The 25,756-nt window shown below is 37.7% G+C and overlaps 1 protein-coding gene across 1 annotated transcript in view; it reads right to left on the reverse strand.

The window, feature by feature from the left end:
• Window positions 1-25,416, reverse strand: part of LOC131054451 (protein TOC75, chloroplastic) — a 35,590-nt gene extending 10,174 nt beyond the window's left edge. Inside the window, exons 1-5 of the mRNA XM_057988966.2 lie at window positions 25,225-25,416; window positions 25,044-25,096; window positions 23,787-24,940; window positions 12,192-12,413; window positions 11,749-11,856 (exon numbers count right to left, since the gene is read on the reverse strand). Coding sequence (XP_057844949.2) covers window positions 11,749-11,856; window positions 12,192-12,413; window positions 23,787-24,932 — 1,476 coding nt within the window. The 5' untranslated portion in view covers window positions 24,933-24,940; window positions 25,044-25,096; window positions 25,225-25,416. The remainder of the gene's footprint in view (window positions 1-11,748; window positions 11,857-12,191; window positions 12,414-23,786; window positions 24,941-25,043; window positions 25,097-25,224) is intronic.
• Window positions 25,417-25,756: the final 340 nt, after the last annotated feature.

The following is a 25,756-nucleotide window of genomic DNA, read 5'->3' on the forward strand; positions in this document are numbered from 1 at the left end:
AAAGGGGGAAGAAGACAATGGAGAGAGAGCTCGGAAGGGGGGGGGAAACACACAGGAGAGCCGGAGGTTGAGAGGGCAAGGGGTTGGAGACGGAGTGAAAATAGGCTTTGGTTTGGGAGAAGAATCTAGAGATTTGCTTGTCGGTATAGCCATTCTGCAGGAAAACTTGACGAAGATGAACGAACTCTTGGTTTAAATTGTCAATGTCACAGATACGAAGAGCTCTCAAGGTCAAGGTTTTAAGAATCCCAATCTTTGGCTAGGGTGGTGATGCGAAGAGGAATGAAGATAAAGGTCGGTGTGGGTGGCTTTGCGAAACACCTGACGACCAAGGGAACCATCAAGTTTCCCGAGGATAGAGATGTCCAGGAAAGGTAAATGGTTATTGGATTCAAGCTCCTTAGTGAAGGAGATACACAAGGCTAAGCTATTGAGGTGGGCATGAAATTCTTCCAACTTGTCTAAGCCATGAGGCCAACAAACATTAGTATCATCTACATATCGTGTCCACCACTTCGGTTTGAGTGGGGGTATCCCATGGCCACACCATCAACCTGCTCATGTAAAAGAAGGAAAATCTTCCATTCCAGATTGGCTCAGAGAAAGACTTGCAAGAGAAGTTGTAGTTGAAGAAGAGGAGCAAGTATTTGATTTGGAGAGACTTCTAAGCAAATCTCAAGAGAGAATTGAAAAGTAGAAAGCTACAAAGATATCTAAGGTGATCAAAGATGATACAAGCTCCAGAAAGAAGCAAATAGCTACACCAACGGTGGACAAGTATGATGATGAGATCATGGCAGAAGAATATGATTTGGAGACATTTGGTCTTGGTCCACTTACCTCCGAGCAAGCCATGGAAGATGCAATTGATTCAGTGAGGGCAGTCAATGATAAGCTAAAAGAAGAGATAGAAAAGAATAAAAGGTTGGAAAAGGAGATTAATGCTTGGAGGAATTATTTTAGCCAGCTTAATGAGCCATTAGGGCAATAGGATCCAGTAGTCTCACCCTTGCAAGCACTCCCTCTTGAATCAATAAATTAGGTAGAAAAGATGAAGAACTCAGCCCAACTCATGGATACATGGATTGATAGATCCTACATGGTAGCCAAGGAATTTGTCGGAAGAATGATGAAAGCAATCCACAGGTCATCCAGGTCCTTGAGATCATTCATAATCTAGTGGTAATTGTCGATGCATTCACTCACACTAGAGATATTACCATCCCAGTATTGCAAGTGGTAAGGAAGACATCAAGACAAGTTTTAGCACAAGAAAGGATAATTGATGGTGGAACCCATAATCTCCTACAATGGTCAACTTTGCTCCAAATGAAGGAGGTTCTATTCAAGGACATCAATAGTAGGTGTAGCCAAGTTGAGGATACTATCCATCCTATTCAGGATAAGGTGTTTGATGTACAGTGTGCAAACCTTGATAGAAGGATAGAGATTGAAACAGATGTGGATATCCAAGAGTTGGAGGACAGGATCAAGGTAATCTTTTGTAGAGAAGACAACATGATTACAGAAAAGCAGCGAGATCAGATGTATACTACTATGTTCCTGATTGAGAGAACAAAAGAGTTGGAGCACGGATGGGAGATGACTCTTCTTGCGGCCTTTGATGAGGTCCTTCACTTGGAGGAACAAATGAAGACCCTGCTTGACATTCCCATTGCAGAAATTGAAAGGATTACGTCCAGATTCATTGAATATGCCAGAAAGGAACAAGGAAAAGGGAACAAAATTCTAGATGAAAAGTTGTTATGAAATGATGTGGCGATTCAATCCCTATTGGAGGATGCTTCCTCGTTATTCGTGCCAATTTCTATTGTCTATGTTATGATAATGCTTATCTAAATAGGGTTATTTTTGTAACAAACCCTAATTAGGGTTTAGGTGTCAAAATCTCAGCCCTTGATCTTCTTTAAATCTGGGTCATTCATTGTATTTGAGAATGCTATATAAGCTCTCACTCATTTCAGGTTATTAGCAAAAGAGAAGTAGTAGTTATTCATAGAGAGTACAAATTTGGTGAAGAGAGAAAGTTGAGCAATTGTAGTTACATTTTGCTATGAGATTAATGAAACATTGAAGTTATGGTGTTTTATTGCAATCTTTGTGGCTTCTTACATGGTTGTTTATCTTCTTGAATCACTTTTATTGAAGATAGTATTTAGATGTTAGAATTAAATTGAGTGATAAATGTTGTGCTTGATCTTTTAGTGAAGCTCATAGTCCAAACCACTAGCCTCTTACTGATTGTAAGTGCGCCCTATGTGGTCAACTGGAGATATTGAAATTGTTTAGAGTTCAATCACTACATGAGTGTTGATATGCACCTTATTGATGGTATCTATGTTCAAGAATGATTTGAAAATATTTGAATTCCCTTAGAAGATCGCATCGATTCCAGTGGAGTTGTTGTTCTATGGCAATACTGAGATTGGTAGAGTTTCACTAAGATTGCCCTCCATTTAGTCATTCATATGCTTAGTTTAGCATAGTCCTCTCTAATCTCTTATCTTTTGTCCTTTTTTCAAACATTGGTTAGTATTAGGAAAATCTTGTTCCTCATTGGTTAAGTAGTTGCAAGAACCAGGTTTCATAGAAAGTATGTAAGGCCCCTTGATGAAACAGCAAACACAACGAACACTGGTGCTTATCCACACGTAGAGAACCTACATACCAGAACCTTGGAGTTGCCTCGATTGATCCTTAGGCGAAATCTTCAGCATTTGAGGAAACTTTGTTCAAGAGAGGATAAGGTACCTTTGGGTATTTTATTTTGTGTTTGATCGTGTATAAAAGACACATCAACACCTCCCCCGCCCTTATGCCACCATCCCCAAACTTAGGCCCTTTGTCCCCCCCGTCCCCAATGTTGGTGGAACGCTAATTAAAATTTAAAGGTTTGTAATGTCCCCTTTCAAGAGATCGCCCTAAATTTTGACCTAGAATCACAAATTCCATTAAAATAAAAATTGCAAGATAACTAGAAATATAACTTCACCAATTAAATGCCTTTTAACAAGATGAATCCTTATTTAGGTCCTACAATCATATCAGACAATATTGTATATGGATATACAATTCATAAATACAATTATTTCTATAAGGGTTAGTGTTGACGTGTATTTTGTACACTATCAAACACAGAATAAAATACCCAAGGGTACCTTATCCTCTCTTGAGTAAAGCCTTTGATTGCTGAAGCTATCGCGGAAAAGGATCAATCAGGATGACTCCAAGGTTCTTCGTTGTAGGATCTCTACGTGTGGATAAGCTCTCTGTGGTATGATGTGATTTGCTGGAATCACAAGGGGACTTACATTTGATGATTGAACGTCTGATCTGCTTTGAATATTGCTGGAACACAGGCTCTTACTAGCTTTGATTTGGAAAAAAGGAAAAAAAGACGAGGGCGAGGAAAGGATTTAATCCTAACACTAAGAATGTAAGAAAAATGAATGATCTTTGATGAAATTCTAACTAAGTCTTGTTTTGACATCCCAGGACCATCTCCACAAGGTTAGTGCGATCTTCAAAGGAAAGCTTTATGATGTTCAAATCATCACTGTAGGCATAGACACCATCAGGTTGATGCATATTAATGAAGAAGCGACAATTGAAGTTAAGCTTAAGCTAAATGATTCCAGTTGACTACGCAAGGCAAGTCTGCAAGCAACAAACTGCTAGTAGTATGGATATACGAATTCCACCATCAATCAAGCACATTTCTTCCACTCATCTAATAACATGAAATCAAATATGAGAAGTATAGAGACCATGCAAATTGTTGAATCGACCCATAAATTCCACCATTTCTTCAATGAAGTTACAAGTCTTTTACAACAACATCTTGGCAACAATCTTTGCCTTCTCTCTCTACTCTACTCTAATTGCTATTCTAATCACCTTCTAACTACTCTCTATTCACTAACTCCTTTCTAACTCTCTAACTTACTGCCTTTACAAAATGAAGAGTTGGGGCTTATATAGTGCCCTTAATACAATTCGATGGCTGAGATCAATTTGAGATCAATGGCCAAGATTCAACAATGAAAACCCTAATTAGGGTTTGTTACAACCATTACATAACATTTAATGCTTGACCAATGAAATAATTGTATTAATTGGACACATGTCTTCTCTGGAAAAATCGACCAATGGATAGCTGAGGTAGGTACATAGAAGTTTGTGCCACCTTCCATGAGTTAGGTATATTGAATCTGGACATGCTGAGGTGGATCAATCCGACTGGAGGAGTGATGACTGGGGTGCCACCTCATTTGACACTTGGTTGATACTCAATTTGATGATGTTGAGAAGCTAGCTTTAATTAACTCTTCTGAAACTATCTGCTTCTTCAACGAACCCTTGTTCTGACTTCTTGTGTCCTTGATGTGCAGGATGATGATGTACCTCGCCTTGGAATGCTGGATTGGAAGAGGTCGCCCTTATCCTGATGATGCTGGATCGAAGAAGGTCGTCCTGGTCGATGCTAGACTGGAGGGAGTCGCCCTTGTCCTTGCTTGATCTTCTTGGAGGAGACCGTCCTTGATTTGGCTTGATTTTCCAACTCCGGATCTCCATTTGATGCCTACACAAAATATTAAAGTTAGTCTTTTGAGCATCAAACCTCAAAGCATGAAATTTAAGACCTTTCAAAGGTAAAACTTAAGATATTAATTTGAAAAAAGTCATGATAAATCAAGAACTATACATTTTCAAATTAATAATGAATGGAATTTGGATCTTCAAGACTTAGACTTTACAAAATTGCAATGGGATCACAATAAGTCTTGAATAAGAACTTCAAAAAAGTAATTCTTCATACCTCCTCTTTTGAGTTTTAAACTCTAAGAAATGATGTTAAAAATAGATTTCGCTAGGCAAAGTGTAGATCAAAGCCTTCTCTTGAACAAATTGCGCCTCCTCTAGCTTGGAAAAGAATAAACTCCACTAGCCTCTTCAAAAATCTGGAAATTATCCTCCAATCTAGCAAGAAAATTGCCTCTCCAATAGCCTTCAAAATGAATTTCGCCCTCCTTAGTCTCCACACTTAGTAGAAATTCGCTCCACTCCAGCTAGATTTCGCACCTTCAATTAGCTCTCCAAATTCGCACTTGAAAGGATGATTGAATGATTTGAATGATGAAAAAACACACCTCCAATATATAGAGCGCTTTACCTTGATTCTTGTTGAGGCCAACCTATCAAAATAGGCCTAAAAATAAAATTAAAAAAACCACCAAGAAGAAGGCCAACTTGATAAATAAAGACAAAATAATGCCTTGTGCGCTCAATCTTTAATCTTTTAATTATTTAAATTAATTTTAATACCTCTAAGATGTTTATTTTGATTATTTCAAGGTACAAAATTAATTTATTAAATTGAAATGCCTTTAATTTAATGTGAATTTGATTTAATCTTCCAAAGGCTTCGAAGTGAGCAAATTTGGCGAATTTTAAGAATATCAATGCTCAAACAATGTCAAAATGAAGGATATCACCAATTTCGCCCTGGACCCTTGGTGAAGGTTAGGGGCGACTTTTGCATTTGGCCTAGGATCATCAAGTTTTTGGAGTCAAACCTTTGTTCATCATGATTTAGAAAACCTTTCCAATCTTGCTCAAATTTGCCCTAGCATAATCTCGGAGGGAAATTGTTGATTTTATAAAAATCGCCCTGGTCCTTCAGTGAGGGACAGGAGCGCTTTTGAGCCCTTGTGCAAATTCTTGATTGTTTCGATCCTCAAATTACCCTTAAGGCGTAGGACATCATTCCCCATTCCCTCTTGAGCCTTGGAAACAAAAATAGCATCTCAAAATGTAAGGTAAATGGGCATATTTGGAGATTTCACCTTGGTCCCTTGGAGAGGGACAGGAGCACTTTTGCCAATTGTCATCAAATTTTGCAAATCTTGCATCTCAATTCCACCTCGAAGTATTTTAAACATCATTTCAAACTTGCACCTTGGCTTGGATTTGTCCCAATTTGGAGAGAAGAGCTAGATAATATGTTTTTCACCCTGGTCCCTTGGAGAGAGACAGGAGCGCTTTTGTAAATTCAAGCTTGTCTGTCCTTTGCTAGCCTTCCAAATTATCTTCAATGGGCTAAACATGCCTTATTCCATTCATTTCAATCACAAACTTGCCTTGTCTTTTGCAAGAAATTTGCACTTTTTAGAAAATCGCTCTAGACCCTTGGAGAGGGACAGGAGCGTTTTTGGTCTTCTAGGAATATTTCCTTGTTATTTTAAACCCTCAATCGCGTCTAAGGCATAAAACATCATTCGTCCTTCCCATCCAAGTCAGGTTTTGCCTCAAAATCTCAAACAAAGAGGAGAATCTGAAAAAAAACGCCATGGTCCTTCAATGAGGGACAGGAGCGCCTATTGTCATTTAGGTTGATTTCCTCCTTTGTGAACCACTCAAATTATATTCAATGGACAAAACATGCTTTCCTTAATCTCTTCAAATCATAAAATCACTTTGATCTTGCAAAGATAGTGCAAATTTGAGAATCAAGCTCCGGTCCTTCAGTGAGGGACAGGAGCGCTTTTTGCTTTCTAGGCCAAAGTGCCTCATTTTTCATCTCGAAATTCCTTTGCTAGGGAAGATATCATCTCGTTACACACCATGAATAAGAATTCAAGCCCAAGAAAGGTTTAAAAATGTGTATATAAAGAAAATCGCCCTGGACCCTTAGAGAGGGACAGGAGCGCTTTTACCTTTCTAGACAAAAACTCCATCATTTCATCGTCTTCGATCAAGTCTAGATGCTCTATCATGTTCATTTCGTCCTTCACCATGCCTTTGATGTTTCAATTTGACCAAACAAGGCCAGGAATGACTCAAATAAGCCTTTTCGCCCTGGTCCCTTGGTGAGGGACAGGAGCGCTTTGCCTTGGACCCTTGGAGAGGGACAGGAGCGAAATTCGCTCTGGATCCTCAGTGAAGGACTGGAGCAAAATTTGACTTTTTGAACTCTCTATCAAGATAATTTTTATGGAATATAACATTTAAGTATAAGAAACTTATACTTTAAGTTATATTCCATATATACTTTCAGGATGTTTGAGAGTGGTTTCAGACCTCCAGGAGTTATATTGCAAAATCTAGTTTTTGGAGGTTTTTCAGTTTCTAGACTTAGTCAAATTTCAGGATCAGGACTTTCAGACTTAGCCAAATTTCAAGATCAGGACATCACTCAAGCAGGACTTGCTATCCATGTGATCCCCTTGGCAACACTCAAAATGCAAAGGCTAACTGACAAAACCCTAAAAGACCTAGAAAACAAACCCTAAAAAGCAAAAGAGTAGGGGTCCCCATTTGCAATGGGGCGATGTGTGAAAACGTCACAACAGTTAGTAATCACACATATGAGTACAGATAGGTATAATCATCATAATTCATTAGATAAGCTATGTTACATCTTTACTCATTTTTCGAATTCAATCACAATAGGTTTGAATGACGATTGGTTGATCCAAAGCAATCCTCAAACTAAGCCCAAGAGCAGACACTCACCCTCTCGGCCCCAAGTGGCAAGCACATTGGACATTCAGCATGAGGTGGTCTACCTAGTGGGGTGCTTGTATTTGCCCTCCCTATTCACATCTCCTTATTCATCCTCTTATGACTGTGATTTCTCAACAATCAACCATCATAGAGGTTGGAAAGGAAATCACAATAGGGTGCCCCAAAATCCTCCTATCTGATCCCAAGAGTGGACACTCACCCTCTTCGCCCCGAGTGGCAGGCATATTATACATCCAGCATGGGGTGGTCTACTTAGATGGTGATCTCATACTCCCTTTTCTTGCATTTCCTCCTCTTCTCCAAATGATTGCTTGTTGGGTTATAGCTAGATTAATGATTCAGAACATTCATTTCCCATTATAATACAACAATCATTGATTCCACTATTTCATACTACTATAATTGCAGAAATATAAGATTATTGCAGGTTATATACTTTCAGTCTGCTGTTGCAATCTAGACTCATCTAACTAGACGTCATTTCCTTCTTTGGATGTTGAACGCTGCTCTCTTGGATGAGTGCTATTGCTCAATGGTTCAATCTATCTATTGGATTGTTGGATATTGTTTGCTCTCTTCTGAGGATCAATGTTCCTTTTAAAAATGATTCCTTCTTCCTGTATGCAGATTATGTGATTTCTAATTTTTGAACTGTTTCTCCTTCTGCTATTTCTACTTTAGTTCATCTGCTCTAAATTAAATTAATTCTCCTTGCTTACCTCCCTTTTCAACTCCTCCTTTTCTTCTATATATAACCCTTCAAGGGAGGCAATGCCTCACCCAAGTCGGCCTTATTATATAGATTTATTTTTAATTCTCCTTATCATGGTCGGCCTTAATTATATAGTGATATCCCTTTCTTCTAAATTGTTGCATTTGACTCATAAAAACCATAGGTCGGCTCCTTAAGGGAATTAATCTAGGTGGGCCTCCTTTATTGAAATGCAATTATTTTATTTTTATTTTATTGTCTTCTTTCTTGGTTGGGCTCACCTGAGTTAGGCTGCAACCCTATTTATATGACTGTCATTTACCTTATCGACAGGGGCATGACAAAATTAAAACTATTTGTTCAAGCTTGGACTTGATATTATTATTTTGATATTGAACTTGAAGTTTGAACGAAGAATATCTATCATGCAAATTTTAAAACTTAAATGGCATTCAAGTTTATGGTGGTTTTGTTGTTTATAAGATGCTATGTGATATTCTAATCTTAATCCATGCTTCTAGACTGCATAAATATATATAGGGTATAAGGCAGCATTCCTCATACACTTCCTTAAAGATGAATTGAGAGATACTATCACGAATGAGTTCATTGATTTTGTTCACCCAAATGGTCAAAGTGTTGAGGCTCTTCGTGATGTTTTAAGAAGGATGCTCATAGTTGGTGGTACTTCCATGGCCAATTCTTCCAACACATGCAGCCCCTCGCAATCAAAATTTTATCACAAGTTTAATAAGATCTTAAAGTTTTAGTTTAATTTATAATTTCTTATTTTTTAAGTTCTATTAATAAATGTATAACTTTAATTGATTACTTTGTCTTCATAGGTTGTTAGTTCATACTTGAGAAGGAGATGAATGAGGGAATTAATATAGATTGCGATCAGCTGATTAAGAGAGTGAAAGTTATATTCGTTAAAACAGCCAGAACGCCTTCAGAGAAGCAGCTCGAAGACATACACTCATTGTTGGTACTTGCCAACAAGATTAAAATCCAGGATGGGACTTTACTTCTGCCTTAGATGAGGTGAGCTTCATGGAAGAACAGTTGAAGAATGTGCTTGCTGCTCCAATAACCAATAACGAATTCATGGTGTCCAGATTCATTGAATTTGCAACAAAAGAAAAGGATAAGGAAAACAAATTTCTAGAAGATAGTTTGTTATGATCCCATGTGGCATCATTTTTTCTTATTGGAGGATTTTTCCTCGATGTTTGTGACAAATGGATGTCACATTCCCACTGGCTAATATTAAATAATTTGCAATAACATTAGGTTTTGACGTAACAAACCCTAATTAGGGTTTAGGTGACAAGATCTTGGCCTTTGATTCTAATTTAATGTTGGCTATTCATTGTATTTGGGAGCACTATATAAGCCCCACTCATTTCATTTGTAAAGGATCGATTAGAAGAGTTTTGAAGAATTATTGCTTTTATGTTGCCAGAATTAATAAAATCATTGAAATGATGATGGCTTATTGTGTTTCGGAGTATTTGCTTATTTCTTCATCCTTTTATGAAAGAACTTAAAATCTTTTTAAAAAAAAGTTAGAATAGAATTTGCTTTAAGTATTTAGATGAATGAAAGATTCATGTGCATGATTGATAGTTAAGTTGTCATTGTTCATACTACTAATATTTCATCGATGGTGAAGTATCTTGCGTAATCGACTAAACTTATTTTAGCCAAGCTTAACGTTAATTATTATTCCTTCATTGATATGCTTCATCTTGATGGTATCCATGTTTGTAGTATTGATTTGAAAATTATCAACTAACCCTAGAAGATCGCACTAGCCTTGTGAAGATGTTCATTGCATGTCAAAGCAAAGCTTAGTTGAGCTCATTTGAAGTTGTCCATTATCTTGCATTCTTAGCGTTAGTTTAGCATTCCTAAACCTTAACTCTTTTTCACTTTTTTTGATCAAAGATCATTAGTAGTAGTAGGAAAGAGCTACATTGCAATATCATTCATAAAACAGCATTCCTCATGATTAAGAAGTTTCATCTCCTAGAACAATTACATAAGTCCCCTTGGAGGAGCAGCAAAACACATCAAACCATTGAAGCTATCCAACACGTCAAGACCTGACATTGTAAACCTTGATGTTGTCTCAAGTGATCCTTTTTGTGTTCAGCATTTGAGAAGTCTTTGTTCAAGAGAGGATAGAGTATTCAATTCTTTATTCTATGTTCAATCGTGCAAAAACTCACAACAACACTAACCACCATATTTGATAAATCAAAACAAAACAGAACTAGAATACAAATGCTTTACCCAGGTCAATCTCAGTTAATGTATTTACTCTTTATTTATCCAATAGAGACCTACTCTAATAGAATAAATGTGTACAATAAAGGACCACAAATTTGCAGAAAGTTCTATTATCTCCTAATGTGGTAAATTGAAGCATACAAACAGTAAAAGAAAAAATCAAAAATAATCACCAAGGTTTGGATTTTGTAGAAACTGCCACATTATCAAAGTTTGTGCAATGGTACTTCATCAAGTTAGTTAAACTAAGTAACTAACTACAAATTTTATCCTAAAGATGCATTTTCCCAATAAAGTAGATTAGCAGAATGTATATAACCAAACATTACATAAAACAGAAAATGACATGTTACACTGCTTATAAATAGGACTCTGATAGATAACTATAAATATGAACTGAATGTTGGAGAAAAAAAGCTTCTCATGAGACCAATCTCACTCATGTTGAAGCCATGTGCATCATGAAACATTTTGGAAGTTGACAAGATTTCTTTTATGATAATACTTCATCAAAGCTTGTATAATGTTACTTCATCATTTAAGCCAAACTTACAGCCCACTCTATCCTAAAGCTGCATTCTCCAACGACCAAAGAAAGTAGGCTAGCAGAATGTTGATAACCCACACTTTGCCTAAAAAGAAACTGACATGTCACACTAATTATATATAGAATGACAGCCATTAGAACCAGCTTGGGTTTTTCACTGACTGACTCAAAAATATAAATATGTATTGAATGTTGGACACAAGAAACTTTCCATGAGACCAACCCGACTCATTTTGAAGTTGTGTGCATCAAGCAACATTATGTAAGCCAACTAAAGAAAATTTGTTCTATGAAGCAATCTGCTAGTAGTCACTATCCTCAACCTGTGACATGGGCATATTTTGTGGATATATCAACATAATATGCAAACAACATTCATTTGCAAAAAAGGTGAGCAAAGTGGGGTACAGTTAATTTGAAAACTAGGGTTAGGGTTTTTCTTCTCCACATTGGAAAAACTCAAGGAATAGAACCACAACTTAAGTTTCAACAGATTATATTTACTGATATAGGCTGAATATCTTTTAGTTTATATCCAGAGTCCTTGTGATGCTAACTCGCTCACCAAAGACCATTTAACAATATAACATATTCAGTCACATAAAACCTAAGAAATAAAAGCTAAATGACATGAAAATTGAAATACCTGAGGATTGAAGAGATTGTTTGAAGTCACGGTGCCAAGAATAGACCTATTTAGCCCTTTCAAATTTCTGTGCTCAAATGTAACACTTCCACCTGGTTGAATTGAAGCCTGAAAAACAGAATAGAGAATTTTGGTCACCTCTAAGATTGGAAAGAGAACTAAGACTGATAAATATGAAATATTATCTACTACATACATTGTTCTCACAAAGCAACTAGCCACTAAAAACAATGATAAACCAGCAAAGTGAAAATAAATGAATAAGATTATCCATGTGCAAAAACTGTTCCACTAAATACATTGTAACTTTAGAATTAGGATGACAAGCATTATTAATATTTCCCATGCATCACCTGCCATGCTCAAAAACACTAGCATGGCGTACAAAGACAAGTAATAAAACAGAATACTGACAAAGCATTCATTTATTAAAGCAACCTCACCAGATGAGGTCGTCCCCCACTTCCAGGTACAATGCTCCATTCTGTATTGACTTCGGCTGTCTTCTGTTCAAGTTCTTTAAGCTTCACCTCAACTGCAATACCACCTTCATTTGTCTCATCAGGTTTAGGATTGATCTCTATATTTGAAAATAATGCAAGAGCATTTATATTTCTGAGAGCCTGCCTTCCTGCATCTATATTGAAAACTCGACCCGTCCATAACTGGATAGTGCATGCAGATTTGAGTCAATCATGTTAAATAAACATGCACAGGATTACTCAAGAAATGAAACAAAACGAGATGATTGAAATGTGACATACAGATTATATTAAATATAATGCATAGCAAATAGAAAATTTCATACTAGAGAAAAATTGTGTTGCTATTGTGCTCTGCAATGAAATTTAAATTGCAATGCATGTCCACAAATTACTGAAATATGAAAATGGAAAACAAATCATGAAGTAAAGTAAAAGGAGTCCCTAGACATCTTACACCTAAGAATGCTAACAAAATGGAAAACTAATAAATGTATCCCTGGTGAAAAGCATCACGCAAGAGAATAAAAGGTATGAATAAAAATTATATATCAACTTGATGATGTAAGAAAGCCAGAAGACTAATACATGGGAAGGGAACCACAGGGTAGCAAGAAAATCTTGCATTCTCATCAGCCACAGAAATTTAACTGTTACTGTCTGCAACCAATATGTAGGTGACACTCATTGCAATGACATGACCTGATACTTGCATTTCCATTTCTTGCAATAATTTTTTTATCATTACGAAGTAATATTTGCATCTCATCGTCATTTGTGTAGGATTAAATGTAACAAAAAAAATAAAGACCTAGAAAGGAGATAGGCATACAAAGGGTGGCAAGTTAGTCTAAAATTGATTCTCTTTGACGAGGATCAAAATCCATTTCTTGTAGATGTTTTTTCTCTTCAATTTGAAGCATCGGGATAAATCTTTTTTTCAATTACATGCCATCCCTTCCCTTTCATTGTTGTCAATTGTTCAAATATAAACCTCGTGCCTTAGAAAATGCATCAAACAATACAACAAGGAACTCTTCCAAATATAGGAAGTCAAGGATGTTGAGGGGCTAAACTCAATGATAAGTCAAGGAGTAAATGATATTCAATTTATTGAGAAACCTTATCTTATTATTTTTGGGTAAAATATGTGAAAAATGTGGAACAGTTTGTTCCAAATCCTACATTTCATTCTAATTTGTTGTTGACGAGGATGAGATCTAAAAAAATACAGCTAACAATCATGATCCCCTGACATTCACAATTGGTTACAATTTGTTAAAATAATGGAAGATGAAGTTACAGAGTACTTTATTATTTGTGAATATGGTAGTACCAGACACGTGTATAAACATATTTTGATTCAAGGGGCAAAGATCACTCTTATGAAGAAGACAGGCACCAGAAAATGTTGTTGGTACCTGTTGTGACCATTTCACACATCGCCCCATTGCAAATGGGGACCCCTGCTTTTTGCTTTCTAGGGTTTGTTTTTCAGGTCTTTTAGGGTTTTGTCTGTTAGCCTTTAGCTTTTGAGTGTCGCCAAGGGGATCACCTGGATAGCAGGTTCTGCTTGAGTTAGGTCAAGTTGGTGAGCGATGAAGTCTAGAATGTCCTGATCCTGAAATTTGGCTAAGTCTGGAATGTCCTGATCCTGAAATTTGGCTAAGTCTAGAATGTCCTGATCCTGAAATTTGACTAAGTCTGGAAAACTGAAAATCCTCCAAAAACTAGATTTTGCAATATAGCTCCTGGAGGTCTGAAACCACTCTCAAACATCCTAAAAGTATATATGGAATATAACTTGAAGTATAAGAACTTATACTTAAATGTTATCTTCCATAAAATTATCCTGACGGAGAGTTCAAAAAGTCAAATTTCGCTCCTGACCCTTCCTGAGGGTCCAAAGCGAATTTCACTCCTGACCCTCTTGGGAGGTCCAAAGCGAATCTCGCCCCTGACCCTTCCAGAGGGTCCAGGGCGAAAATCAATCTAGGACTCATTCCTTGCCTTATATGAAAATTTCAATTTGCAAAGCATTTTGTTTGGACTTTGGAATTGATTGAAAGCCTTGAAGAAAATGATGGATTTTGGCCAAGATTAGGAATTTCGCTCCTGACCCTTGCTGAGGGTCCAGAGCGAAATTCATTATAAACTTCATTTGCCACCTTGTTTGAGCTTGAAACCTTGTTCCTGGCCTTGAAAATGATCTTACCTCGCCCTGTGAAGTGGTTTGAAACTAAAAGATTGAGCAGTTTAGCCTAGATTGTGAATTTCGCTCCTGACCCTTGCTAAGGGTCCAGAGCGAAAATCTTATTGGAGCTTATTTTTCACTAATTTTGGCTAAATTGTGATGTGCAGGGTACCTTGGAGGGAAGCTTGGACATTCTTATTGCCTTTGAAAGGTTGGAAAGCAATAAAGATGATGAATTTTGGGCAACAAAGGTAAAATCGCTCCTGACCCTTGCTGAAGGCCCAGGGCGAAATTTTGAATAGCTCTCATCTTGCAATGAAAAAAGTCAAGTTTTGGACATAGATGAAACAAGAACATCTCCCTTTACCCACCTGAGAAGGTGTCAACTTGAAAACATGAAGGATTTTGTTGAAAACTTAAAATTCACTCCTGACCCTTGCTGAGGGTCCAGGGCGAAAATTTTATGGGGGATGTTTTTGCTTAGTTTTGGAATGTCAAAGGGGTTTCAAGGTGAAAAATGAAACATTTTGAGTCTAGATTGCAAAATTTGCTCCTGACCCTTGCTGAGGGTCCAGGGCGAAAATCCTAAAACCTATCTCTTCCTCCAAAGTTTGAGCAAAGCTAAGCCTAGGCATGAGTTTGAAATGATGTTTGAATTGCCTTGAAGTGAAGAAGGATTGTTGAGAATGAAAGTTTTGAAGGCAATTATCAAAATCGCTCCTGACCCTTGCTGAGGGTCCAGGGCGAAAATCTCGAAATCTCCCATTCTGCCTTGCGAAACGAAATCAAACTTGGATTGGGAGCAAGAAGAAAGATATTTCCTAGCATTGTGAGGTGGATTGAAGTTGGAATGATCGAGAATTTGCTCAAAAAACTCAAAATCGCTCCTGACCCTTGCTGAGGGCCCAGGGCGAAAATTGCAAAATCAACCTATTTCCTTTGAGTTTTGGCTAAGGCAAGGATGCACTAGGGTAAAAATGGCCTTCAAAAACATGATGAATGAAGATTTGCTTCCAAAACTTGATGATTCTAAGCCAGAGAAGAAAAATCGCTCCTGACCCTTGCTGTGGGTCCAGGGCAAAAATTTGAAAATCCCCTTGGATGGAATGAAAGAAGAAGACCTTTGCCTAGCCTTGAAGGGTGGATTCAAGAAAAGTTGATGAAGGAGTAAGCACAAATTTGAAAAATCGCTCCTGACCCTTGCTGAGGGTCCAGGGCGAAAAAATCCTAAATGCACTTTTCTTCCAAAATTCAAGTGAAATCAAGCCCAAACTCCAGTGAAAGATGCCATTTGGAGTGCCTTGGTGATATTTTGGATTTGCAAAAATTGATATTCAAGGCCTAATTTGGAAAATTGCTCCTGACCTTTGCTGAGGGTCCAAGGCGAAATTATTGTCAATCTTCATTAAGGCCTTAATCAAACATCGATATTCCTCAAATCCCCCAAAATTGCTAAGTTCGAGACATTTGAAAAAAAAAAACTAAATCAAATTCGCATTAAATTTGGGGCATTGGCAATTTAATAAATAAATTTTTAGGCCTTGAAATAAATGAAAAATTCCCCTTGGAGGCATTGAAATTAATTTTGAAAATGAAAAAATTAAGTTGGGCGCTCAATATTTGTTATTTGCCTTTATTTGTCAAGTCGGCCTCCTCCTTAGTGGTTTTTATTTTATTTTAAGGCTTATTTGCTAGGTCGGCCTCATGGTTGATTAGGGTGAGCGCTCTATATAATGGGGGAGTATTGCTTTAAGTTTCAAATCATTCATTCATCCTTCTAAGTGCGAAATTGAGGAGCAAATTGGAGAGGCGAATTTCTTGCTAGATTGGAGGATAATTTCCAGATTTTGGAAGGTATTTGAAGGCGAATTTCCAGATTTTGAAGAAGCTAGTGGAAGGTGGAGCTCTTTTGAAGACTAATGGAGGCGTAATTCGTCCAAGTGAAGACTATAATCTAAACCTTGTCTAGCAAAATCCAGTCTTCTTTCATCATTTTCGAAGGTCTTAGAGTTAAGTACTCAAGAGAAGGTATGGAAATCATTTCGATATTCTTCGTCAAGGCTTGTTTTAATTTCATAGCAATTTTTGAAAAAAAAAGTCTAAGACTTGAGACTTTGATTTTGTTGATTAATTAATTAGGAAATGAAGAATTCTAGATTTATCATGAAATTTCCTAATCAATATCTCGAATCTTCCCTTTGGAGAGTCTTAATTTCTACATTTTAAGATATAATGCTTAAAGACTAATTTTGGAATTTTTGTGTAGGCATCAAATGGCAACTCCCAAGCTCGGAGGATCTACAAGTCGGTAGGCTCTCATCAAAGAAGATCCGGTCCAAGACAAGGACGACCTCCTCCCGTCCAACATCAACAAGGATGGTCCTCTTCGGTCAAGCATCATCAAGAATAAGCTCTTCCAATCCAGTATTCCAAGGCGAGGTACATCATCATCCTACACATCAAAGACAAAAGAAGTCAGAGCAAGGGTTCGTTGGGGAAGCGAATAGTTTCAGAAGAGTTAATTAAAGCTAGCTTCTCAGCAACATCAAGTTGAATATCTACCAAGTTACAAATGTCAGACGAGGTGGCATCCCAGTCATCACTTCTCCAGTCGGTTTGGTCCACCTCAGCGTGTCTAGATTCAATGTACATAACTCATGGGAGATGGCACAAACTTTGATGTACCTACCCCAGCTATCCATTGGTCGAATTTTCCAGAGAAGACATGTGTCCAATTATTACAATTATTTCACTGGTCGGAATTGAGTTTGTTGTAACAAACCCTAATTAGGGTTTTCATTGTAGAATCTTGGCCATTGATCTCAAATTGATCTTAGCCATTGAATTGTATTAAGGGCACCATATAAGCCCTGGCTCTTCATTTGTAAAGGCTAATAGAAGGTAGTTAAGGAATAGTTAGTCATTAGTAGTTAGAAGGTGAATAGTCAGTTGATAGAATAGCAATTAGAGTAAAATAGGAGGGCAAGGCAAGAAATTGTTGCCATTGATTGTAAATAAACTCCATTTTCATTGAAGTAATGGTGAAGTGTGTCGTTTCTTGCAATATGCATGGTTTCTTGTTGAATCTTCAATTCTAGATGGTAGATGATTAGATTGAATGAAGAAAATTGTTGAATGCACCTGTGTGGAATCCGTCTAATCCAAACCACTAGCCTCTTGCTGATGGTAAGTGCACCTTGCGTGGTCAACTGGAATAAAGTGAGCTTAATCTTAAGTCGTTACACGTCTATTGTTCATGCATTATCTTGAATGGTGATCAGTGTCTGATGGTGTATGATTTGAACATATTGGAAGCACCCCTTAGAAGATCGCATTGAGCTAGTGTCTAATTGTTCAAGCCTGATGGTGAGACCCAGCCCAGTAGGACTCCACCTAGTCATTCATCCATCTTCTCGCATTCTAGGTAGTAGAGTAGACTTCCTGAACCTTGCATCTTTTGCCATTTGTTTGTCTTCCAGTTAGTTAGTAGGACTTGTGATTCCAGCAAATCAGACGTTCAGGTCATTGAGTGTAAGTCCCCTTGTGATTCCAGCAAATCACATCATACCACAGAGAGCTTATCCACACGTAGAAATCCTACAATAAAGAACCTTGGAGTTATTCCGACTGATCCTTCAGCGAGATCTTCAGCAATCGAGAACTTTGTTCAAGAGAGGATAAGATACTTAGGTATTTTATTCTGTGTTCGCATGTGCATAAAAACACATCAACAGTACCACAAGTGAACTCGCTAGGGTCATTGGAGAGTTTCATGGCAGGTGGTCCACATGATCATTTGGATCAACCTGCTTAAGTGATCCAATTACCACAGGAGGATGAAGGATAAGTTCCAATATTGAGTTTACTGCTAGCTCAGAGACTGGAGTAATTGCATTAGTAGCATTTGGTTCGGGAGAAATTTTTCAGTAAAGCCCAAATCAACTGCAGAATCCCATCCTACACTTGTTGTGAATAACTGATTTTGTCCCTATCAACAAAATCTACTAAAGATCAATAAGGCCTAGTCTAATTGATCATGGCTAGTTGTGTGTGTCCCTACTTACAAAGATGTTGTGGACAGTTGTGTTTGTCCATGTTCACAAGCTTTGAAAAATGAACAACTGAGTGTGTCCATGTTCATGCATCGAGTGGGGCCATTCACACTGGAGAAGCATAATGTGGCCTTTCCAAATGAAGAAGCATAGTGAAGTCATCTCTGATATTGCTTGTTCAAATAGTTGGAAAAATTTTCTGTAGTTAACAGCTGAGTGTCTCCATGTTTACTCAAATGTGTATGGACTGTAGTGTGTGTCTTAGTTCATGCATTATGATTTTTTCTCAATGAATTATGAGTGTATTTCTCAATTGGGTGTAAGCATGTGAAACTGCACGTATGTCTGAGACCAGATGTGAAGATTATTATCTCCAAATCTGAGGACTCATGTAATAGAGGGGAAGTGTTATGAATATGTATTGCAATTTGCACCACAGTTTAATGGTGTGGTGAATAAAAGTTATACAGTTGTTAAGAAGTCTGTATTGAATAGATTTAAACTAAGTTACCGATTCGGGTACGGGTATGGATACGGATACAGATTCGGGTACGGATTCGCGGATTCAGCAAAACAAAACAAAAAACTTGTGTACGGGTACGTCCGTACACACACACACACAACTATATATATATATATATATATATATTTTAATTATATATATACATGTCATATATTACAAATATGTTCAAACATACAATGTAACTTTCCCATACAATGATACATAAATGATAACAAATAAATGATACATAGTTGTTTTTTAATTGTTTTTTTACTTTTATGATCCGTGGGCCCTGTTTTTGGGAACCCACGGACCTTGGTTCTCCCAGGTCGGCCTGGGTTCTCCCTGGGTTCCACCCGGGTCCTGCCAAGGTGGCCGGGTTCTCTGTGGGTCCAGGACCCGGGTGGAACCCAAGGAGAACCAGGCTCGACCAGGACCGGGCAAGAACCACGACCCAGACCCAGCCTTTTTCCCCAAGAACCAGTATCTCAGAATTTAAATAATACTATTATTCAAAACTATTAAATTATAAATAATATGCTATTAGGTTGTAGAGTGATTAAAACCAGTCACGTAGAATAGGTTGGGTGAGAAGTTAGTTGGATGGTTAAGGAAAAGTAGGATCAAAACAAAATATTTATTGTGAAAACAAATCTTTAACTATTCCTTAAATGAATGTTACTAATACACTGATACTTGTGTGCAATTTTCTCCATCATTATTAGCCTTCTCTGAAGTTGAAGATTACATTAAGCTGTGCTCTCTTTGCAATAATTCTAAGCCTTCCAATCAGAAGCTTGTATAATATCATTCTGGAACCTTCTTTCAAATGAATCCATTTCCATGGACTTTTGTCTTGCCAAACATAGCCACAACATAACTGTATCTTGCAATGGCTTATCAGATTTTGGACATGACAATTTTTATTTTGTGCACATACAGTGATTTACTTGATACCCCAAATGCTGCCAAAGATTTTTCAAGCCTGTTTGAAGCAATTTAGAGCTACCACTTACCATCATATTGGATTGTGACTCATACTTCTTTAGTCAATTTTCACATCCAACATAGGTGCTTCTTGGTTGTCAATTGCACTTAGCACTTCATTTCATCCAAAATGAAACGTCCAAATGGAGGTTGTCAATCTTATCTAAATCAATTAAATTTTTAATGTTTGGCACAGAGCAGTTTTTATAGGAATATTGATTATTTTTTGTGAAAAAATTGCAATTTTTGGCAAGTTTTCAGTGCAGAATCTTACCTAAAACCAATTTGTCTATATTTTAGGACACGATTTAATGAACTTTGGCACGACTTACAGCTCGACGGCGTATGCAACTAGAGGCGCGATTACAAAGGTTTTTTAACTTTTTAAATTTTACTTTTACCTACTATTAAATGATAAAATTTGAAACGCCATGGATCATTAGTATTAGCTGTTAGGATTTTACGGTATAAAAAGAATAAATGAAAAATTGCAAGTCATTCCATGCATGAATAAATGGATAAGCCAAAAAAAAAAAATCACTTGAACTCAAAACACTCAAAATCCTTGGGTTTGACAATTAATAGTTAAAAATTAAAATTAACAAGAAGATTTGGCAGCAGAAAACAATACAGGTATTCATGAGTAATAACATTATATACAAAAAGAAAGAGTTGTAACCACCGGAAGAGATAACTGTTGTCATTTTATGACACCCTTGGTCCATCAGTAAGAACCGATTAGAGATACGATCCATGGACCAGCGCTGCCCTAGTTGATCAAGGAGAAAGCAGAAAAATCATGAAGTGTGAAGTGTTGCCTTGTCCGGAGGAAGTTCCTCCCTTGGCCTTTTCTTCCTTCCCTGGAACCCCGAGGTTCTGAGGTTCTTTCCCTTTGCCTTCTCCTGTTCTCCTTCTCCGGAACTCCGGAACCCCGAGGTTCCGAAGTTCTTTCTCTTTGCCTTCTCTCGCTTTTCCTTCTCCGGAACTCCGGAACCCCGAGGTTCTTCCGAAGTTCCTTCCCTTTGCTTCCTCTCCTTCTTTCCCTTTCTCTTCTTCTCTCCGGAACTCCAGAACCCCAAGGTTCCGAAGTTCCTTTCTTTTCTTCTCCCCTCCCCCAGAACTCCGGAACACCGAGGTTCCGAAGTTCCTTTGCTTAGTTCCACCTTTTCCGTGCCTTTTTCTCAGTTCCCCGGGACTTCGGAACCCCAAGGTTCCGGAGTCCTTTTCCCTTTCTTCTCTCTAGAACTCCAAAACCCCGAGGTTCTGAAGTTCCTTCCCTCCTTGCCTTTTCTCTCTAGTTCCCTGCTACTCTCCTTCCTCTTCCCCGGAACCCTGAGGTTCCAAAGTTCCTTCCTTGTCTTCCCCACTTCAGGAACTCGAGTTTCCGATGTCCCTGGACTTCTTTCCGACTGGCGACACTTCCGGATGAAGTGATCAACACTCGAGGCTTTAAATGCTCCAACAGTTTTGGTGACTTGTGAAGCCACAGGGGGTGCATTTATTGTTTTTTGCAGGATTTCCATCAAGGGAGGTATGGGGCCATGCTTGTTGTGGTGACTTATGTCATGTCTACATACTCTGACTTTGGAAGATCAGTCAATCCACCCTTCTCAGAATTGCCTTTTGTGGGTATGGCTAGGTTGCTTGCATGTACAGAGGTCAAGTGCATGCACTTCCCTGCACTTCTAGACTGACATGCAGGGGTCATGATCACTCTTGTAACCATTTTTCTATATAAAGGTTGTTAAGCCTCATTGTAAAGGGTTCTCTCCCTGTTGGCTTGAGCTATTCCATGCTCTCCCACTTCTCTTGTATTTATCTTGCATTTATGCAACTGTAAATTTGGCCATTGGCCTTATAATTAATTGAAATCACCATTCTTCCCTTCTTTCAACTTATGTATGTTGTGTATGTTTCTTTACCTTCATCATAGGTGTATGTTTTGTGGTTCTTCTCTCATATATGCTGTGTTAAATTTATTTCTAAGTGCGACTGTGGGAAACCTTCTCCCCTCTTGGCATTCAATGGATTCTAACCTTCATACATGAATTGGGGTCACTCATACAACTGAAGTTTGTGCATTTCCTGGGTGTTTCGGTTAATTCTTTGTGTCATTTCGGGTAGGGAGAGAAACAATCTCCTCTTGGTGCATCACCTCCTTTTGTTTTAAGCACTTCTCTCTCCCCTTTACCTCTGCAATTTGTTAGGATAGGCCTAGGAGTTAGTTTTGAAGTGTTGAGTTGGTTCAACACCTGTACCTGGATTGAGAAGGAAGTCGGCCTTCTCTGAAGATTCAACCCCCTTGCGCAAGGTCCACACTTTGGGGTTGTCTCCATGTTTCACAAGGTTGTTGAGTTGATAGCTTGGCATGGGTGCAAGCTTTTGTGATAACAATAACATTGAACAAGAAATAAGTAATAGATAACACTAACAGAATGACTCTATACCTCAACTTAGCATTTCTATACAGAAGATATTGATCCACATTCATATTGGATTGTTCAACATGATGATGTTGATGTGGTTCCATTGTTAACAGATGATGAAAAAGCTGATTTGGAGAGGGAAGCAACTGAATGGGAAGCAGAAGTGGCAGTATATGAGGCAGCAAAAGGCGAAGTTGGTCAGCCATCAGAGGCAAATTCCTCAAATACCTAGCTTGATCCTATTGCTATGGATGAGGCACTTGTTAAGGCTCCTATTGAGACTATTGCAGCTATACCATCTACTTCAACAACACCAATACATCAGCAACAAACTTTTTTGAGCTTTGGTCATAGACAAAATTTATAATTTATAATTTTTATTGATACCAAAACTTGAAGTGCTATGTATTCAAAGGTTGCACTTGGTTTTTGGTCTATGATATGCATTAAACCCAAATTTTGATTTATATATGATAGAAATCAATCAATGATCTACAAATTACGTATACATGTGTGCTTTTGAAGATATTTTTAAAAATTATGTATTTTCAAATGTTCGATAAATTTGCCAAGTTTTTGCTTGAGTCCTGAGTTTATTAAAAATTTAGGACTGTTGAGTTACTGCCGAGTCCAAGTTTTTGAACTATTGTGTCATGACTTGGAACAATGCTTGTCATCCTTTACAACCCTATTTTACAGGTCATATTATGATTTCACAAGGATAAATTCATGTGTGTAGTTCACTATTTCACTGGTTAACTTTTAATATGTGCAAAAAAAATTAAACACAATTATTTGAATTTAAATAGATTCACTAGCAACAACAGGTAAGTGCATAAAAAAGATACATATAGAGATATAATTCAGGAAAAAAACCATACTTTACTTTTAATAAACAATATTGCGGATACTTAGCAGATAACATGAAATGACAATATACCAAATTTGAGGAGAAATAAGAGAAATGAGAAGAAGAATGATAAATAAGATTCTATTGCGCAATGATTACATATTTGCAGATCAACTTAATCATTATGAAGGAATAAAATTAGAGAAATAAGAAGGAAAAAATGATAATGTTCTATTGTGCAAAGATTTTATTTGTGCAGATATTTAATTAATAGGAAGGAAATGAAAGTATAAGATACACATGACAAGCAACAGCCAATCCTAGCACTCAATTTACTGTATTATGACTTGGCTGTGTATTTTGAGTCTCACTCACCTATTATTGTCATTTGTGAACATCAAAACTAACCACTGTTCTTTTTGTAAAAGTTGGAGACAGAACTCATAAGAAGACATATTAAGAACTCACAATTCATTGCAGTACTCTATTCTCTATCAAGAATAAAAGAAAGATAATCAAAAGTGCATGTTATCCCGAAGAAGTACCTCATCTGGCAGCTCTCTTATAATGACGGATGTTGAGGTATTCCCTTCAGAAAGATTCCCCATTTTGTCTTGAAATTGGATATCTACTTTGGTGATGTCACCTTCAATCACCTCACAGATTATCTCTTTTGTGTTCAAGTGCCCAAAATTCACCACTTGAGCACAAGCATATCCATTTTCATGATACCATCTTTGAACCTCATCTCTGACCTCTTGAAGCAGCCTTGCAGATAATCTATAGTTTTTGCTAAGCATGCGACTAATCCTTCTCTCTACAGATGGTGGGAGCAGGACATGCTTAGTTCTCTTAACACGCCGTTTGTAGTCTTGCTTTACTTCCTTGAAGTACTTCTTCTTTTCCTCCTCATCCCAATTTGGGTCAAACTCTCTGACATTTCCCTTAAGAAAACCTACATTGACAACACGCAATCTGTCTGCACCTCTCCAGGAACTCTCAGTAAAATTAATTTTGAGCTTGAGGGTTCCATCTGGTTGAGTGATGGTTTCCATTTCCAATGTTGCAAACATACCACTGTTCTTAAGATTGTTATGTTCTCTCTGCAAATCTTCTTTTTTATATACTCCACCAGGTTGAATGGAAAACATCTCATAAAAACAATCATCTGAACTCTTATCTATAATCTTGAATTCTCTTTCATCGTAGATCTCAACATTCGAAATCTTGTATCTTTTATGAGAAAATAACCTATTTATTGGGATCCCCAGGCCTACCGACATACCATGTTTATCAAAATCCTCAGAGTTGTCCTCTCTCTTATCATCAGCTAATGCTGCACCAATTTTTGCCCAGAAATTGCCACCACCATCACCTCCTCCCCATCCACCCATCCATCCTCCTCCAGTTCCACCTCCAGAAGGACCCGCCAGCTGAAGAACGATGCCTGTAGCAATGCCAACGCCTAAAGTCCCTCCAATATATATAAACTTTTTGGATTCAGACTTGTTAAGTTCAAACCCATTGTTCCAGCAGCCCAAAGCATCACCATTGTGACTAGGCACAGAAGAAGCCCGAATGGTGTTTCTTGCAGACCCGATCCTGCTCACCCTCGGATGATTGAAAGGAATAGCGGGAGCGTGACCCGTACTCGAAAGCTGTAAGCTGTGCTTCATTGTGTCAGAAGACATCCTGAAACCTAATCCATTTGCAGGAACGAACGAGAAGCCCGTTATGCACTGATTAGTTCAGATAACATAAGACATCCTGAATCAGATTTATTAATAGAGCAAGGGCCAGACCTGTACTCAAAGCTGTAATCTGTGCTTCATTGTGCCAGAAGACATCCTGAAACCTAATCCATTTGCAGGAACGAAGAAGAAGCCCGCTATGAAAAAATTAGTTGAGATAATCCATAACCTAATAACGTAGCCAGAAATCCCTACGAAACAAGATAAAGATATATAAAAAGCTTGAATTTACAGAGAAAATTAGTTCGGATGATAGTAAAATTATAGCAATCCGCAATTCCTTCCCCCTGCCAGCCTGCCAGCCCCTAACTGAGCAATCGCAGAAGCCTATCCCAATCTCATTGGAATTCTGAAGAAAATCGACTGCTGAGGCTCCAATAGTGTCAAATACCATATCTGCTCTACTAATCACAGATTTTCAATTAAATTTACTAAATTAGAAGCAAAATAAAAAACCTTAGGGTCAGAAAAATGACGTTTGGAATTCGTAGGGTTTTTCTAGAATAAGATTTATGAATTTTAAGGATTAGAGTTAGGTTCCATATTCGCTTGGATGAGCCATTTTCAAATGTAAGAGGCGGGGGGCAGGGGTGGGTTTATATTTATGGGATGGGGCGGGGGTATATTTATCTTTAAAAAGTTATATGTAGGGTTGTTTTCTTGTCTCAGTGTATTGTTTGTCTGAAGTATTGCGTTTTTCATTATCATATTGTATTTATTTTGGGAGTTTAGGTCTTAAAATGGCTTCGCCCAACCTCAATTCA

The sequence above is a fragment of the Cryptomeria japonica genome, chromosome 10 (assembly GCF_030272615.1).
Source record: "Cryptomeria japonica chromosome 10, Sugi_1.0, whole genome shotgun sequence".
Taxonomy (NCBI): domain Eukaryota; kingdom Viridiplantae; phylum Streptophyta; class Pinopsida; order Cupressales; family Cupressaceae; genus Cryptomeria; species Cryptomeria japonica.